The sequence below is a fragment of the Asterias rubens genome, chromosome 1 (genome assembly GCF_902459465.1).
Source record: "Asterias rubens chromosome 1, eAstRub1.3, whole genome shotgun sequence".
Classification (NCBI taxonomy): Eukaryota; Metazoa; Echinodermata; class Asteroidea; order Forcipulatida; family Asteriidae; genus Asterias; species Asterias rubens.
This window is the reverse complement of record NC_047062.1, coordinates 2,071,352-2,088,585: the sequence shown is the minus strand read 5'-3', so window position 1 is coordinate 2,088,585 and position 17,234 is coordinate 2,071,352. Positions and strand designations below refer to the sequence as shown.

At 38.4% G+C, this 17,234-nt stretch overlaps 1 protein-coding gene across 2 annotated transcripts in view; it reads left to right on the top strand.

The window, feature by feature from the left end:
* LOC117297176 (apoptosis-resistant E3 ubiquitin protein ligase 1-like) overlaps positions 1-17,234 on the top strand; it is a 26,234-nt gene extending 9,000 nt beyond the window's left edge. For both annotated transcript variants that reach the window (XM_033780255.1, XM_033780256.1), the window contains exons 4-19: positions 58-272; positions 1,452-1,672; positions 3,298-3,526; positions 4,392-4,579; positions 5,717-5,891; positions 7,245-7,453; positions 9,338-9,479; positions 10,381-10,502; positions 10,960-11,035; positions 11,382-11,491; positions 11,818-12,000; positions 12,729-12,854; positions 13,450-13,579; positions 14,335-14,480; positions 15,404-15,579; positions 16,640-17,234. In XM_033780255.1, the coding sequence (XP_033636146.1) occupies positions 58-272; positions 1,452-1,672; positions 3,298-3,526; positions 4,392-4,579; positions 5,717-5,891; positions 7,245-7,453; positions 9,338-9,479; positions 10,381-10,502; positions 10,960-11,035; positions 11,382-11,491; positions 11,818-12,000; positions 12,729-12,854; positions 13,450-13,579; positions 14,335-14,480; positions 15,404-15,579; positions 16,640-16,742 (2,551 nt within the window). In that variant the 3' untranslated portion in view covers positions 16,743-17,234. The remainder of the gene's footprint in view (positions 1-57; positions 273-1,451; positions 1,673-3,297; positions 3,527-4,391; positions 4,580-5,716; positions 5,892-7,244; positions 7,454-9,337; positions 9,480-10,380; positions 10,503-10,959; positions 11,036-11,381; positions 11,492-11,817; positions 12,001-12,728; positions 12,855-13,449; positions 13,580-14,334; positions 14,481-15,403; positions 15,580-16,639) is intronic.

Genomic DNA, 17,234 nt, shown 5'->3' with positions numbered 1-17,234 from the left:
TCTTCACCTGTAAAACAATATAAAGTTCAATTATTATTCTCTCTGCCTCTTTTAAAGAAACGTAAATTTTGGATACCGAAGTGTAAAACAGCTTGCTGAATATGATAGCGAACAGATTGAGAAATTAAACAAGTTCTTGAAGACACCGAAGTTTGAAGCCTACCTACTGAAGACAGGCATCATGGAACTCGCAAGCGATGATAATTGGGAACGCATTATGTTAAATTCAACCTACTTCAGCCTGCAGAAGATAAAAGAGCTGTTCATCTTTGGTAAGTTGAGGCCTTGAAGATTATAGAGAAATTGCATAATTGGTTATTGTTGTATTTTGCAAGGTGGATTTGTGTGGTAGGATTTAATAATGAGACATCGTTCTACTGACCTGTTTAAATTTTTGCATCCATAACTGCTGAGGAAAAGCGAGAGCAAATGGGGAAAAATTTTAAGCTGTCAGATAGACCTTGTTGTATTACATGTAAATGGTACAAAGTTACCTTTTTTTTCTCTTGGAAGTACATTTTGTTCATGTCTGCAAAATGAAGTAATCTGTCTTAAAGGGAAGGTACTTGTTTGGTAATTACCCAAAACAAATATTAACTTAAAAACTGACTTGGTAATGAGCATTGGAGAGCTGTTGATAGTATAAAACATTGTGAGAAACGGCTCCCTCTGAAGTTGGAAGTAGCATAGATTTTGAAATAGAGGTAATTTCTCACTAAAATAATAAAAGACTTCTAGCTAGGCATCTTTTATTCCTATCTTAAAGCACACAAATTCGTCCAACAACATAAAAGGGTGTTTTTTCTTTCAACATTTTCTCCCAACTCCTATGACCAATTGAGCTCAAATTTTCACTGGGTTGTTATTGCATATATTGCATATACATGTATGTTGAAATACACCAAGTGAGAACACTGGTCTTTGACAATTACCCATAGTGTACCTTCCCTTTAAACAGATAAAGGAAACAAAATATTGCATGGTTAAAAAGCATATAAAAAGTGGCCAAATGTTTGATTATCTGTACAGCTACACTTTTGTTGCAACATGTACAAAGACACTGAATGAACAACATACAAGTACCAAGTAATTCTTTGCAGATCTTAATATTCGACAAACTCATTTTTGCTCATCATTGTCACAGCGTTTGTTAATTGATAATGAATAACATTGATATAACGGCTGCATTACAAACTGTTATTTGTTAAATGGTCTCGAAAACAATGTGTACCCATGATTGTACAATACATTACTGATTAATTCTGCCTTTCTGTTTCAGTGTGTCCCTACATATTCCCTCTTCTTGGTGATTTCTGCTTATTTCTTATTTTTGCAAAATTTTCTACTTATGAAATTGGGCCCTGGTTATTCAGCTCTGGGTTTCTACAGTTCAATGTATTTCCACGCATCATTTAATCTCATCTCATCTCCCTTTGATCCTAATTGATCAGATCGCTTGCTAATCCTGACCATGCCGCTTGGGCTACTGTGTTTCTGGGTGTGGGGTAACTATCAGCTAGCCCGGGGCACCCCTCAGCAGACGGGTAACGAGAGACCCTCGTCCATTCTTAATTACATCACTGGTAGTCTGCTTGATGTGAATTGCTGCAAGGTGGACTGGGGATGGGTGGAACCGGCCGTTGTGGGAGAAACGATGAGCTTCATGATCAAGGTAAAATCCATACTAGTAAGGTTTGTATGGGTTTTGCGGCATTGCATGGTGAGGTGAGGTATCAATGTATACTTGGTTTGTCATGTTTGTGGTAACACCATGTGTAAATGATGTACTTGCTGGATAGATTATGTTCATTTTGAGACTTCGCTCCCGAATTCCAAAAATATACTCCCGGAAATAGAGGAGTCTCCCAAATTCCAAAAATTCTCATCAGCAAGAGTGAATATAAAGCATGAGAAGTTCTCAAAAGAACATTATCCACCCAGCAAGAAGATGTACATGGTGTTACCGCGAACCAAATATACATTAATAAGGGTTGACTGTTTTCTAAATGGGCAACCCCACCTGGATGCCCAGGGAAAATCTAACTAATAACATTCCTCCATCCCCCTAAATGCCCTGGGTGTACAGAATAATGAAGGGAGACTAATGTGCATGAACAGTATTGATTTCAACCTGTTTTCAAATATGTTGGTTTTGTGTTGTAAGACGGATTTGTGCCTCCGGTCATGCTGGTAACCCATGAATCTGGTTAGCCCAGAATCTCAGAAATTTGTTAATCCATGATCCAGATTTCTTAGTTTAATCATTGAATGATATTTTCAGAAAAACAAGACTCATTATCCTTCTGCCTAGATGTTGCACATTTTCCAACCTATCTTTGTGAGATCATGTCGCCTTGTTTACCGAAAGAGTGGTACATTCCATGGGTCATATGGATTTTTGGGCTCCCATTTGTGGGTGGCATGCTTGGCTTGTACGTAAAGCGCTCCCCTCTCACTATGGTAACCCCGGTTCGATTCCCGGCCAGGGCCATACGTGTATGTGGGTTGAGTTGTGCGTTGTTCACTGCTGTGCCGGGAGGGTTTTCCAGACCATCCGGTTTTCCTCCCTCGGAAAAAAATCACACACTTTCAATCTTGGTTGTGCTACGTGGTCAAAATGGGTTGATGTGGCTGGCAGCCAAAGGCGCCCTTGCATGCCTGCTTCTCAAACACGTTGTAGCCGCGTCCTTTGCAATTCAGCTCTTAGCTGTGAGTAAGGATGATTAGCCTCCCAAGTTATTATTATTATACTTGCCAAATTAAAACATCCAAAGTTGATAAAAAATAACTTACAGAGCAGTAAAGTGCAAGATTTGCTTTTTTGCTCCATTGAGCTGTGTACAGATGTGCACTTGTGCCTGCAGGAAGTCCAGGCTATGGTTCTTGTAAGCATGTGCGGTCACAGGTTACATGTACAGGTACATATCTACCCTAACAAGAGTCCATCATTTTCTCAATAACATATTGAGCTTGATTATACATTGTATGCTATGTTTGAATTAGCGGCTAGAACTGCTTCTGTGGCTTAATAGTTTTGCTATGGGAATGCTATGCTTCAATGCGTGTTCTTTGGTGCCAACTGTACAATGCTGTAAGTTATTTGCTTTTTTGGGCTATCCTTTGATAATTTTTTACAGTTTTTCTGTTTTGGTTTATTATATTTTTTAAACCGTATTTTTAGACGTATTTTTGCCATGTTCTTGCTGTATTTTATCTGAATAAGTTTATTTCAATTCAAATCAAACATTCATTGTTGACTCTGGGCATTAATTGATCTCATTGGTTCCCTGTTTGTAGTTTTTCCAGAGGAACAGAAGACCATACATCATCAGCCGTGATAATAGTTTACCAGTGATCGTCGAGATTACAGCAAGTCAGCAGAGAATCAGCTCCTCACTGGAGTACGGAAAAACAAACGAAGTCAAGGCATCGTTCACAGTACGCCGAGCTGGCTTATACACCATAACTGTACGGCTGGGTCAGATGAATATCAGGGGAAGTCCCTACAGGAAGATGTTTCTGCCAGGTAAGGTTAATTTTGAACATCATGTTGAGTGAATCTATTACGAAGCGTCTCTCAAAAGTTTGGCGCATTCTAGGTGCATTCGCCAATCTATTTTACTGCAAACGTTTTGATTATACCAAACATCATGCCAAAACACAGGAATTTTACGCTAGATGAAGGGATACACATGTGCCTTAGTGTGGCATATTCTACAGTAGGTGCTTTCGCCAATTCATTGGAGTGAGCACCAGAACGTTCTGATAAAACCTGAACATTGTGCCAAATTGCAGGAAAAATCCTTCTATAAAGGAGCATGTGCATTGAGCATTGTGATAATTCTGGCAGTCTAACTGACTGGTCCATATGCTTGTATGCTTATGGAATAGAGATGAGTTTGTGTAGTCACTTTTTACAAAAATATGATTCTGGTCTTGGAATGTGTGTTCCACAGGCAATGTCCACATTTCATAAGACTCTCTTTATACTACTGGCAAGACTGGTGTTGTCAGCAGCAGTGTGCATTTGAATCCCGGTCATGACACTTGTGCCCTTGGTCATGACACTTGTACCCTTGAGCAAGGCACTTGACCATAATTGCTTCATAATTGGGAAGGTAGTGCATTCTGCTCTACCAGCCAGGCTCCCAGTGGCTGATACCGATGCCTACATCCTTACAACAGTGAAGGGGATAACACAGTCTCAGGCCCAGGAATAGGTGGCAACGTGCCCCTGGTGGCAGCTGATCTGGGTCGACAGCCCAATTCAGTTGAGTGTACCCCTCACCTTGAAGTGGTCGTCCAGATCTGTGATGTTGGATGATCTCTCTTTTAAAAACTAAACAATTCTCAAAAAAATAAAATAAAACACCTTTTCTACCATCTTGCAGGGCCAGTGGATCCTTCTAAATCAGCGTTTGTTCGACACAGTTCCACGATGGTGGTAACCAAGCACCAGTTCTGCCCCATGTTTATTGAACCTAGAGATAATTTTGGTAATGCCTGTTTCGTCTACTCTGAGGGTCAGCAGAAGGTCAATGAATGCCTTACCGAGGACTACAGTCTCACGGTCACTAAGGTTGGTTTTTAAATGAATCTGAGAAAAATTGGCATTGTGTAAGTCTTTAATTTAATTTGTTTTGGTTGAGAATAATTATTTTTGGGGAAATCCCTAAAGGTAGAAACTGATAACCCAATCCACAACGCAGTTTTAACCAGGGTCCCTAGAGGTGGAAGGTGAGAAAAGATATCGCTACCCCAATCCGACCATGTTTTTGAACTTCCAGGGCCTAGTGGGTCCAAACCATGTGTTATTGAGTTTTATATATTATCATTAAAGACACTGGACACCTTTGGTAATTGTCAAAGACCAGTCTTCTCACTTGGTGTATCTCAACAAATGCACAAAAAAAACTTGATCGAAGTTGCGAGATAATAATGAAAGAAATAAATCCTCGTTACACGAAGTTGTGTGCTTTCAGATGCTTGATTTTGGGACCTCAAAATCTAATTCTGAGGTCTCGAAATTAAAGTCAAATATTTAAGTGGAAAATAACTTCTTTCTCAAAAACTACGTTACTTCAGAGGGAGCCATTTCTCACAATGGTTTATACTATCAACAGCTCTCCATTGCTTGTTACCAAGTATTTTTTTATGCTAACAGTCATTTTGAGAAATTACCAATAGTGTCCATTAAACCTATGTAATGGTCGTACAAATCTAAACGTGATTGGCAAAACGGTTTCTAAAGCCTCAAGTTTTAATGTTAAATATTCTAATCTTCATGTCCATCAGATTAGTTTTAGTCATAGAGTTATATATAAGAACTAGAGGGCGCACTGGCCTATATACGCGCCCCGGCATGCGCGCAGGCGGCCATTTTCTAAGTTGACAAAACAGCCATCTCACAGCGTGTGTTTGTGCGGCCATTTTGTAAGTTAAACAAACAGCATCGCGTGAGCATTCAATAAAAAAAAACTCAAACGTGTATTTCATATTCAACGCGAGAACAGAACGGCGCGCTCGTCATCGTGCGTTCCCGTCGCCTTTGTGCAAGCAGCATCACCAGTGCGCCCTCTAGTTCTTAAATGTAACTCTATGGTTTTAGTTTAGTTTTATAAGACTTTACACTGGCATAAAAGTATATCGATACATAAAGAAACAACTATTATATACACACTATCCAGGAATACCTGTTGTTCTAATTCCACTACAGACCGGCAGTGAAAGCTTTGATGATTTCAAACCTCACTACGAGGTCAAACCGTGTAGGGACAGCAAGCAGCTGGCACTGCGTGTTCGAATGGAGTCCACTGGATGCTACAGAGCAATAGCTACTTATAAACAACAGAAAATCAGTAATGGAGAGTTCAATATTCTAGTTCTCTGTGGTGAGTATAGACCTTTTCATCGCGATGTCACATCTCGATTTCTTGCGAATCAAGGTTGGAAAACTCTGGACATGCATGGAAAGCCATAAATGCAACAAATAAGATGCCCCCAGTTTTAAATAATGTCATATAACTATTAAAGGCAGTGGACACTATTGGTAATTACTTAAAATATTTATTAGCACAAAACCTTACTTGGTAACAAGTAATGGGGAGAGGTTGGTAGTATAAATCATTGTGAGAAACGGCTCCCTCTGAAGTGGAGTAGTTTTCGAAAAAGAAGTAATTTTCCACGAATTTGATTTTGAGACCTCAGATTTAGAACTTGAGGTCTCGAAATCAACCATCTATAAAACTAACACAACTTCGTGTGACAGGGGTGTCTTTTCTTTCATTATTATCTTGCAAGTTCGATGACCGATTGAGCTCAAATTTTCACAGGTTTGATATTTTATGCATATGTTGAGATACACCAACTGTGAAGGCTAGTCTTTGACAATTACCAATAGTGTCCACTGCCTTTAACAAATAGTGTTGTATTTGTTTTAAACAAATCAACCAATCGTGGGAGGTATTTCATTTCTTTGAAAGTTTAGAGAAAATTATGAATTTTGTCACAACATTCGTTAACAAGTTTGAATGTTTTGCCAACAATCGGCCGTCCATGCCAACCAGAGCAGTGTTATCAACAATGGAAAGGTCTCTTGTAATTATATACCTGTTAAGCACAAACATAACACTTGATAAACATGAGTAGGATACCAGGTGCATATTGTACATTTTGTGTTTTAAAGGCAGTGGACACTATTGGTAGTTACTCAAAATAATTATTAGCATAAAACTTTTCTTGGTGCCGAATTATGGGGAGAGGTTGATAGTATAAAACATTGTGAGAAACGGCTCCCTCTGAAGTGCCATAGTTTTTGGGAAAGAAGTAATTTTCCATGAATTTGATTTCGAGACCTCAGGTTTAGAACTCAAGGTCTCGAAATCAACCATCTAAACACACACAACTTCGTGTGACAAGGGTGTTTTTTTCTTTCATTATTATCTCTTATTATGATGACTGATTGAGCTCAAATTTTCACAGGTTAGTTATTTTATGCATATAATGAGATACACAACTGTGAAGGCTAGTCTTTGACAATTACCACTAGTGTCCACTGCCTTTAACAGGGATTTTGTTTTTGAAGTTAGACAAGTTGGAGACTTTTATGACTTATGAATGAATATTTATAATTTTGTTTTGCCCTTCACCAATTAAAAGTTACAAAGATTTTTTGTGGGTTTTTCTGAGTTTTGACCTAAAGTAAAATTCTCCCGGGTAAAAGATTTTTTAATATTTTGCAACAGAAAGCGACGCAGAAAAAGTAAATAAAAACGTTGACAAGAAGAGCTCAGAGGGGTATGAGGCGTCACTTCTTGCACACAACAACACCAGACAGAGACGGCCCAAGAAAGTTTACTGCTACATCTCACCGAAACAACTGACTGTCAAAGAGTTCTATTTGCGCATCATCCCAAGAAGGCTTCAGACATTCAGAGTTTGCCCGGCAACGAAAGTAAGTCATCCTCAATCATGTGGGCCAAAATCACAAGATTGCTATTAAGAAAAGTCAATGTTAAAGATACTGGCCACTATTGGTGATTGACAAATACCAGTCTTCACGCTTGGCGTTAACATATACATAAAATAACAAACCTGTGAAATGTTAACTCGGTTGGTCGTCGAAGTTGGGAGATAATAATGAAAAAAAAAACCACCCTTGTCACACAAAGTTGTGTGCTTTCAGATGCTTGATTTCGAGACATCAGAATTAGATTTTGAGGTCACGAAATAACATTTGAAGAAAATTACTTCTTTCTCAAAAACCGGCGTCACTTCAGAGGGAGCTGTGTCTCACAATGTATCAACCTCTCCCCATTACTCATTACCAAGTAAGGTTTTATGCTAACAATTATTTTGAGTAATTAATAGTGTCCACTGCCTTTAAACAATTTAGAGCATTTGCATCCATGTGACATACATTGTGGCTGAGCGTTTAAGAGCGACAGCAAGCTCTGGTGTTTCTGGTTGGCAGAGTGATAGTTCCAATTGCGGCAGGGTGTGGGTTCAAGTTCACATTGCGGCAGAGTGTGGGTTTTAGTGATGTTTTTGGAACTTGTGGAACTTCACCGTTATTACTGTAGGTCCTGTGTGGTATGCCCCATGGTTCCTGGTTTGATTGGCTGCATATTACGCCACAACACCTTGTAAACCATTAAAGGCAGTGGACACTATTGGTAAATACTCAAAATAATTATCAGCATATGAGTAATGGGGAGAGGTTGATGGTATAAAACATTGTGAGAAACGGCTTTCCCTGAAGTGCCATAGTTTTCGAGAAAGAAGTAATTTTCCACGAATTTGATTTCGAGACCTCAGATTTTGAATTTTAGGGTCTCAAAATCAACCATCGAAACGCACAAATCTTCGTGTGACAAGGGTGTTTTTTTCTTTTATAATTATCTCGCAACTCCGGCGACCAATTGAGCTCAAATTTTCGCAGGTTTGTTATTTTATGCATATGTTGAGATACACCAAGTGAGAAGACTAGTCTTTGACAATTACCAACAGTGTCCACTGTCTTTAAAAGGTGGTATATAAAGGAATAGGGGTCATACAATTCTTTTTAAACAGCTACACCACATACATGCACCTTGCTGGAAAAACACTGAATGTTGGAGCATCATGAGCGTCACTGGTTGACAGATTTTAGTATTAACAGAATCAACTATTATTATTATACTCATAATTTACTGTGACCCATTTTAAAATAGTTATCTTCCTAAAATACTGCACCTTCCATAGGCCTTTTTGAGATATAGCGGACACAATGCTTTAACACTAAATGGTTTGGGTAAACTTATGTGTTAACACCCAAACCATACAGTATATATACACTCCTATCACGCCCGCCATACCTCAAAAAGGCTGATTAGGTTTGGGTTTCAGAGCATCTGCCTAAATACACCAATAAATACACCACTCTATCTGTGTTTGTTGAAAACCTAAGAGCTCAGTTCCTTTACTCTTATTCATAGTCTAATGAGGTGTAACTTGTAAGTTGTGTTGGCCTTGTCTCAATAATTGTCTTGTCTGCTTCCTTTGTCCTTTGGCCTGTCAATGGTTCCGTGGTCTTATGTTTGTTTGTCCATAGGTTATGGTACAAAAGCGTTCTGCTTCACCTTACACCTAAATGTTGTCATTCTGCCGATTATTATTGATTCATTGTGCACCAAATATATTTATTATCTCATGATACCGTGTTACTTGGGTAATTTCAACTTAATGTGCTTGTTGTAATGAATTACAGCATTGAAATAAATGTTACTGAAAAATGCATTAGCTGCACATGCTCTTTGTACTTAACTAATCTTGACTCTTCTGATTTCTCTGACTTCAGTTTAACTTTAACGGAGAGCAGCAGGACCATGAAGTGCCGGTGTTTACCATTGAAGATGGAAGCCAGCCATCGATGCAGCTGTCCTCCAAGTACAGAGATGTCATGGCTGCTACTTTCACTAAATTTCTTCTCACAAATATCGGTAAGTTCAGTCAATACATGCAACAGCCAGGGTTGAGAAATGACGCAAGTACCAATGGTTAACTAGTGGTTGTTAAGTGACATCTATATGGGGTATGCGCACATAAGTTATCAGAGCACTCAGTAAACCTTGCTTATATTAGGCATCAGTGTTGGGTAAAACCTAATTCAATTCACAACCCCTATGCTTTTACTTCATGTACATTCATAAACTTCCTGAGATTAGACAAATGTTATTTGGTTTGACCCTTACACAGAAGTGTGTAAGCACTATATACTCAGTGCTTTCCCGAGTTCTGTGACACATTCGAAACCACAACCTTTGAAAGGGTGGCACGGTCGGCTTGTGCGTAAAGCACTCGCCTCTAACCAAGGTGACCCCGGTTCGATTCCCGGCCAGGGCCATATGTAAATTGAGTTGTGCGTCGGGAAAATTCAAACACTTTCGTTCTTGGCTGTGCTCCGTGGTCATAATGGGTTGATGTGGCTGGCAGCTAAATGCGCCCTTGCATGCCTGCTTCTCGAACACGTTGTAGCCGCGTCCTTCGCAACACAGCTCTTAGCTGCGAGTAAGGATGATTAGCCCCCCCCCCCCCGCCAAATTATTATAATTCTATAGCAGATGTCTTACTGACTAGACCGACCACCAAGCAAGACTGCCTGGTAGCTAGACGCTAGAGGCATTTCAAATCCTATATTTAGTAGCGGGTCCCACAATGATGTAAAAATTACACTGTAGATAAAGAAAATATTATGTTTCCCCCCTTCACCGATGTGTGTAATCAGTGATATACTTTGAGATAAGTTGAGTTTCAATTGTTATGTAATATCGGAAGTGGGAAAACTCATCAGGGTATTCTTGTCTTATTTATTTCTTTTCATCTCTTTCTCTCTGTCTAAAGGTGGCTCAGAGACATTCCAGGACAAGCAGCGATGTTTCTATCGAGAGGTGGTGGTTTTACGACCCAGGAAATCCCAGTCAGTTGTGACACTGAATATCGACCGGCATAGCCTGCTGGAAAGTGTAAGTCTCAAATTTGAAATTCACAAGTTTTTTACTTGTCTAGTCTAGCATATCAATTAGACTCTATAATACACCAACTGACCATAAAAATAGTGAACGGACCAACCCTAGTGTCTATGGTTTGAGAACCTCCTGTTTTTACAATACAGTCAACCTGCGTCATGAAGTCCTGAATCGCATATCTGCTTTGTTTTGCTGTCCTCTTTGTTTTGCTGTCCTCTTTTTTTTGCTGTCCTCTCATAAAACGTTCCTGTAAAATGTGGAATTTAAGAACTAGTAATTTTAACTCTTACTTTTATTATTAATTGTAATTATTATTATTATTACTATTACCATAATCTGTATACAGCACATGTTAACAAAGATGACTTAGATTGAGAGTGATGATAACACAACAGTGGAAACATTATAATAATATTATACATGTATAATTTGTGTTGTTTTTTCCCCTTTGCAGTCAATGAAAGCAACAAAGTCTTTTGCAACGTCGGACTGGTGTAAGAAGTTTGAAATCACTTTTATGGGAGAGGAAGGTAAGCAAAATAGACTCATTGTGAATCCAGTAATATGTGCCACTGTTAAAAATAGATGGTTAGGCCTATTGACCCATTTCACCTGATGTCATCAAAATAATCTTAATGGATGCGCCATTTTGGTGGTCAATGTCAACATGTGTTATTCAGTAAAGTTTTAGGTGACGCGGCGTTTACACGTAAGCCTATTGACCACCAACATGGTGAGCGTGGCATCAGTCGCCGCGTGTGACGCGCGTGCAAGGGGTCAATACCAACAGTTCAGGAAAAGTGTCTTCATCTAGTTTCTTAATGCATTTTCAAAATTTTTACAGTTTTGTTCCTATTGTTTGATGTTTGTTTGCAGGTCAAGACTGGGGAGGACTTGCCAGGGAATGGACAGAGCTTGTCTGCACATCCCTTTTTTCCCCCGAGAATAAATTCTTCAGGAGATTTCGGGACAATAATCAGGGGCTGGTGAGTTTCAACGACCTGACGACCACCAGATTAACGTGCCGGCTCTCCACCAACTGAGCTCTCTAAACCCTATTGTGACAGTCTCCCTATTTTGTCAATATTTTGGTTTGGGGTGCTGTTCAGAAGCAACACAAACTTTAACTGCTGGGTAGCCAGTGATCACACCCAAGTTTACGATACAACTAGACATGCTAGAGGAATGGCAGCCAGCCAATCAAGGGGATACAACATATTATTATTACATAATAGTACCAGTAAGTTTGACTTGCAATATACAAAGTTAAAGACTGCTTTTTGTAACCGACTTGACTCTTTCTTTTCACCAGGTACATCCAAACCCAGACAGACCAGCCCATTTGTGTAAATCCAAGTTCTATGAATTCGCTGGTAAAATGGTTGGGAAATGTCTGTACGAGTCTTCACTTGGAAGCACCACCAGGCAGCTGGTTAAAGCCAGGTTTTCTCGCTCATTCCTGGCTCAACTCATTGGACTCAGAGTAACACACAAGGTGAGCTTCGGGGGTTTTGTTTCAATAAATGTTTACATAAGTTTGAATGTGTATCTTTATTTGTTGGATTGTCATCCTTTCCTCTGCACTGCAATTGTAACAATTTATTAACTGAGATTTTGGTGAAACTTTGTTTTTATTGGGTTTTTTATGATTAAACATTTGTCCCTATTATCATGATTATATCTGAATATTTTTAGGCTTGTGGAAAGCTATGTGACATTGTGATCTTTGCTCATTTATAATGGGACACGTCTTTAATTACAGTCGTCAGGTAGTTTAAATCATTGTTTATTTTGGATTGTCTTCCTGCCTCTGCATTGCAATGAACTGCGATATTAATGACATGTTTATCTATGTGTTTTTATGATGGAATGTTATTTTTGTCACTTCTAATTTGAAAAGTTTGAGGCTGATTTTTATATTGTGATTTTTTATTGACAACCTGTTTAGTTATGTATTGCATCTGAATTGCAATGGTTGGAAATATTTGTTGTTGGTTTTTATGATGGAATATTGTTCATTGTTGATTTGAATAATTTGAGGATTGTGTGAAGGAATCTCAGTGGAAGGCACATGTACATGTATGTGATTATTTATCATCTATATAATGCTAGACTTTGCTTTTTTTAAAGAAAATTCCCTACAGAAATAGTCTGGTGTTTAAAAAGATAAAAAATATACTCAACTACATCATCCCCTTTGACCAATTATCTTTATTCTTGTAGTATTTTGAAGCAGACGATCCTGATTTCTTCACGTCTAAAGTGCGCTATATTTTGGACAGTGACGTGGATGACATGGAGCTGACATTTTCTGAAGATGTATACAGTTCCGGAGGACAACTCTCTCAGGTAAAGTCACAGTTGATTTTGCAAAAGACATTGTTTGATATTTTCTTTTATAATATGTGCCGTCCTTGTCCAGTCTGAGCCTTTGTGTGTCAGGTAAAATCTTAAAAGCACTTTGCTTCACATTTCCCCCTGCATGTTGGTAATAAACATTAACAGTCTACATATCTTAAATTTGTAACCATGATGTTTCTATCTCTATTTGTAGTCTGTATGTAATGCTTAAACTATATTTGTTACATTTGTTTGAAACACATTGAAAGTTGCACATTGCAATTTAATTAATTTTACTCAAAAACGGTGTGACAGTACAACAAAACAACAGACAAGAATTGACCTTGTTGATTTCAATGGGTAGCCTATAATTACTGGAAATTTCATTCCCTCACATTTCAAAGTTCCAGGGAACATTAGATAACGTAAATCACCACTTAATTCGCATTGTGACAAATACTTCCAACTAGAATTTACATTACTCCTTTTACATTCCAAAGTGACTGGGAACATAGATAATATAAATCACCTGTAAAATCACATTGTGACATTGTTCTTCTTCATTGTTAAATTTGTTGTTGTTTTTGTTATCGTTGTCGTTCAGGTGATTGAGTTAATCCCAGGAGGGACCACCATTGCAGTGACCAATGAAAACAAGATCGAGTATCTAGATAAGCTAGCCCAACACCGATTGGCCAACAGTGTACAAGATGAAATAGAAGCATTCCTCAAAGGTATGTGTCAATATTCCATTTGTTAAAAGCTTGGACTCGTAAGTAATGGAAACAATAATTCTACAATGCTGTATCCTTCTGGTATGTTTGTGTGCTGGTCTCATATCATTGTGAAGCGCCAATAGGAGTAATTTTTGTGTCTGTTTCTTTTTTCTGTGCAACAGTTATATTTACTATTTTAAATTTTTATAATGCTTACTTTGCTTTGTAGACCTGTTTTTCAATATCAGTAGTCTCAATTTATTTCATTATCTACTTGTAAACACCTGGCCACTTTCTCAAACATCTACTAAAGGCAGTTGACACTATTGGTAATTACTCAAAATAATTATTAGCATAAAACTTTACTTGGTAACGAATAATGGGGAGCTGTTGATAGTATAAAACATGAAACGGCTCCCTCTGAAGAGACGTAGTTTTCGAGAAAGAAGTAATTTTCCACAATTAATTTGATTTAGAACTTGAGGTCTCGAAATCAAGCATCTGAAACAGCACACTACTTCTTGTGACAAGGGTGTTTTTTCTTTCATTATTATCTCCAAACTTTGAAGACCAATTGAGCTCAAATTTTCACAGGTTTGTCGTGTATGCATATGTTGAGATACACCAAGTGAGAAGACTCGTCTTTGACAATTACCAATAGTGTCTGTTTTTGTGTATGAATTGGCCGAAATGTGCAGGGAGAACCCTTATGGCCTACGTTTTTAGAGGGTCAGTATTGTGCCTGATATCATTTCTTCTTCCCTCTCCCCCAGGCTTGAATGACCTCATACCTGACCAGCTCTTGAGTATGTTTGATGAGAATGAGTTAGAGTTACTCATGTGTGGAACCTGTGCTTTCAGCGTAACGGACATGCAGAGATATTACATTCCATCCGGAGAAGGAGAACAATTTGCCCAGGTGAGATGAACACTATGACTTCTTTGTGTTGTCCAGAGTAACGACCGAAAACAAATGGCAAACGACGGTGCCATTTGCTCGATTTTCTTTCGGGATGTGTAGATCAGTCAGGGCTCAACCTTGACACAAGTCTGGCATTCATTGTCTAGTTCAAAAATGCTACGGGATAGTAAGCACCACTTCACAACTAGCCCTGTTGGCTTCTGAAAACTGTGAAACATACTACATGTAGTTTAAAGTGGTCATATTTCATTCTTTTCGATGTGAAGAATGCACTTTTTAAATGCGTTCATTTATTTTTGATTGTGTAAATGTATACTTCAGTTGACTAATAAACTGGTTGTGGTCACAGATACATTCATGACAATCTGGGCAACCTTTATTTAGGTCTTGCATGATTTCTGTCTGTTTTTATTTTAGATGTTTACCCTCTTGCCTTGTGCATGTTTTTATGTTTTGTTTATTTCCTATAATTAAGTATTTCATTTTGATATTTTATTATAGTAAATATTGGCGCTTGTGCTGTTTGGATGCTGAATAAAATAAAACTTCCTTGGGGCATGTCAACTGCGCAGTTTATTAGCCGGTTGTGTTTACAACTTTGTGAAAACCTAACCGCTAGTCCTGTAGTCTCAATTATAATTCATCTAAGAGATAATCATTTTGCATCGGGATATCGGGGATATTCCCGATGCAAGTTTAACATCTCTTATAATAGTTGTGGTACCTGCGCCAAACATAGGATTTCAACTGCCTCCGGGCAACCTCGGTAGTCTACTTGGTAGGACACTGCTCTAGAATTGCAAGGGTCGTGGGTTCGAATCCCACCCGAGTAACATGCCTGTGATATTTTTTCACAAGTACTAAGTATACAGTGCTAACAAAAAACAAAATTAATATAATTCATCTGTTAATCATCTCAGATGTTGGATTGGTTCTGGACTGTGGTGAATAGCTTCACTCAGGAGGAGATGGCCAGGCTTCTTCAGTTTACCACCGGTTGTTCCCAGTTACCTACAGGAGGTTTCGGTGAACTCAGCCCTAAGTTTCAGATTATTGCTGCCCCTACTCATGGCACCCTACCCACCGCACACACATGGTGAGTCAGCCTTTCAAATTACAATAATAAAAGCATCTATCGACCACATGTGGCGTGAGGCTGCAGGACGTGGACACATGAGATAGGCATGAATTGATTGATTTTTTATAGCACCTTTCTATTCTCAGAGTCCAAAGTATTTTTCACGAAATTCTGTTTTTCCATTATTGTTGTTATATTAAAGGCTATTAAAGGCAGTGGACACTAATGGTAGTTACTCAAAATAATTATCAGCATAAAACCTCACTTGCTAACGAGTAATGGGGAGAGGTTGATAGTATAAAACAGTGTGAGAAACGGCTCCCTCTGAAGTGACGTAGTTTTCGAGAAAGAAGTAATTTCCCACGAATTTGATTTCGAGACCTCAAGTTTAGAATTTGAGGTCTCGAAATCAAGCATCTGAAAGCACACAACTTCGTGTGACAAGGGTGTTTTTTATTTCATAGTTATCTCGCAACTCTGACGACCAATCAAGCTCAAACTTTCACAGGTTTGTTATTTCATGCATATGTTGAGATGCACCAATGGAGGAGACTGGTCTTTGACAATTACCAATAGTGTCCATTGTCTTTAATACAAGAAAACAACATAAGAGGAAGATAAATTCCTACGTTCAGCTCCCAAGTTATTTTGTTTTTGTACATGTTGTAGCCCCTAGCCAAGAGTGGCTTTTAGCATTGTTTGGAGAACTTAAAGGCACTGGACATGTTTGGCAATTGTCAAAGGCCAGTATTCTCACTTGACAAATCCCAACATATTATGCATTTATAATAACTTATCTGTGAAAATTTGGACTCAGTTGGTCAACGAAGTTGCAAGAGAATAATGAAAGAAACGATGTTGTATACTATCAATTGTAGCTCTCCATTGCTCGTTACTGAGTAAGTTTTTATGCTAACAATTATTTTGAGTAATTACCAAAAGTGTTCAGTGCCTTTAAACCCATAATAAAAATAAAACATTAAAAAAACCAGATGATCTTCCAAATGTTAATGACAGTTGAATAAAAAACAATAGGCTTAATGTTGCAAATATTATTTTCTGTTTATTTTTTGCCCAGTTTCAACCAACTTTGCCTGCCAACATACGATAGTATTGAACATCTTCAGAAGGCTCTAGTGCTAGCCATCAATGAGGGTGGTGAGGGTTTCGGCTTACTTTGAAGCATCAACTCCCAAGGAGAATTTTAACATGTGGTACCTCAAGGTAAACCTTTTTTTAAATTCCAAGTTGCCCAAGTTTTGCCGAACCTGAAATTTGTTCCAAAGGGCCCATGGATATATGCTGCAGCATTAAACTCCAACCCAAACGATGTCATTGGGTTGTTAAAAAAGGGGAAGTCCCTTATGCAGATATTGCATGATTTGGTTTGGATAATAATATCTGTGTTTCATGTATTTTGTGACATTCTACAGATGATGGGTTTGAAATCAGTATTAGTCGTGTTTTGTTTTTGTGTGAAATGTTTTGTGCCTTATTTTGACGGAGATTGCAAATTATTGTAGTGGGCTTTGTTGATGGTGATCAGATTGCCGATAGAGATTTAACCCTGCCAATTTTGTTAGTTTTATCCAACAGATTTATCTTCTGTTTACTATTTATAGTTATAGAAGAGTTTGCGTTAACACCAGAGTCCAGCATTCTCCAGAAGACGA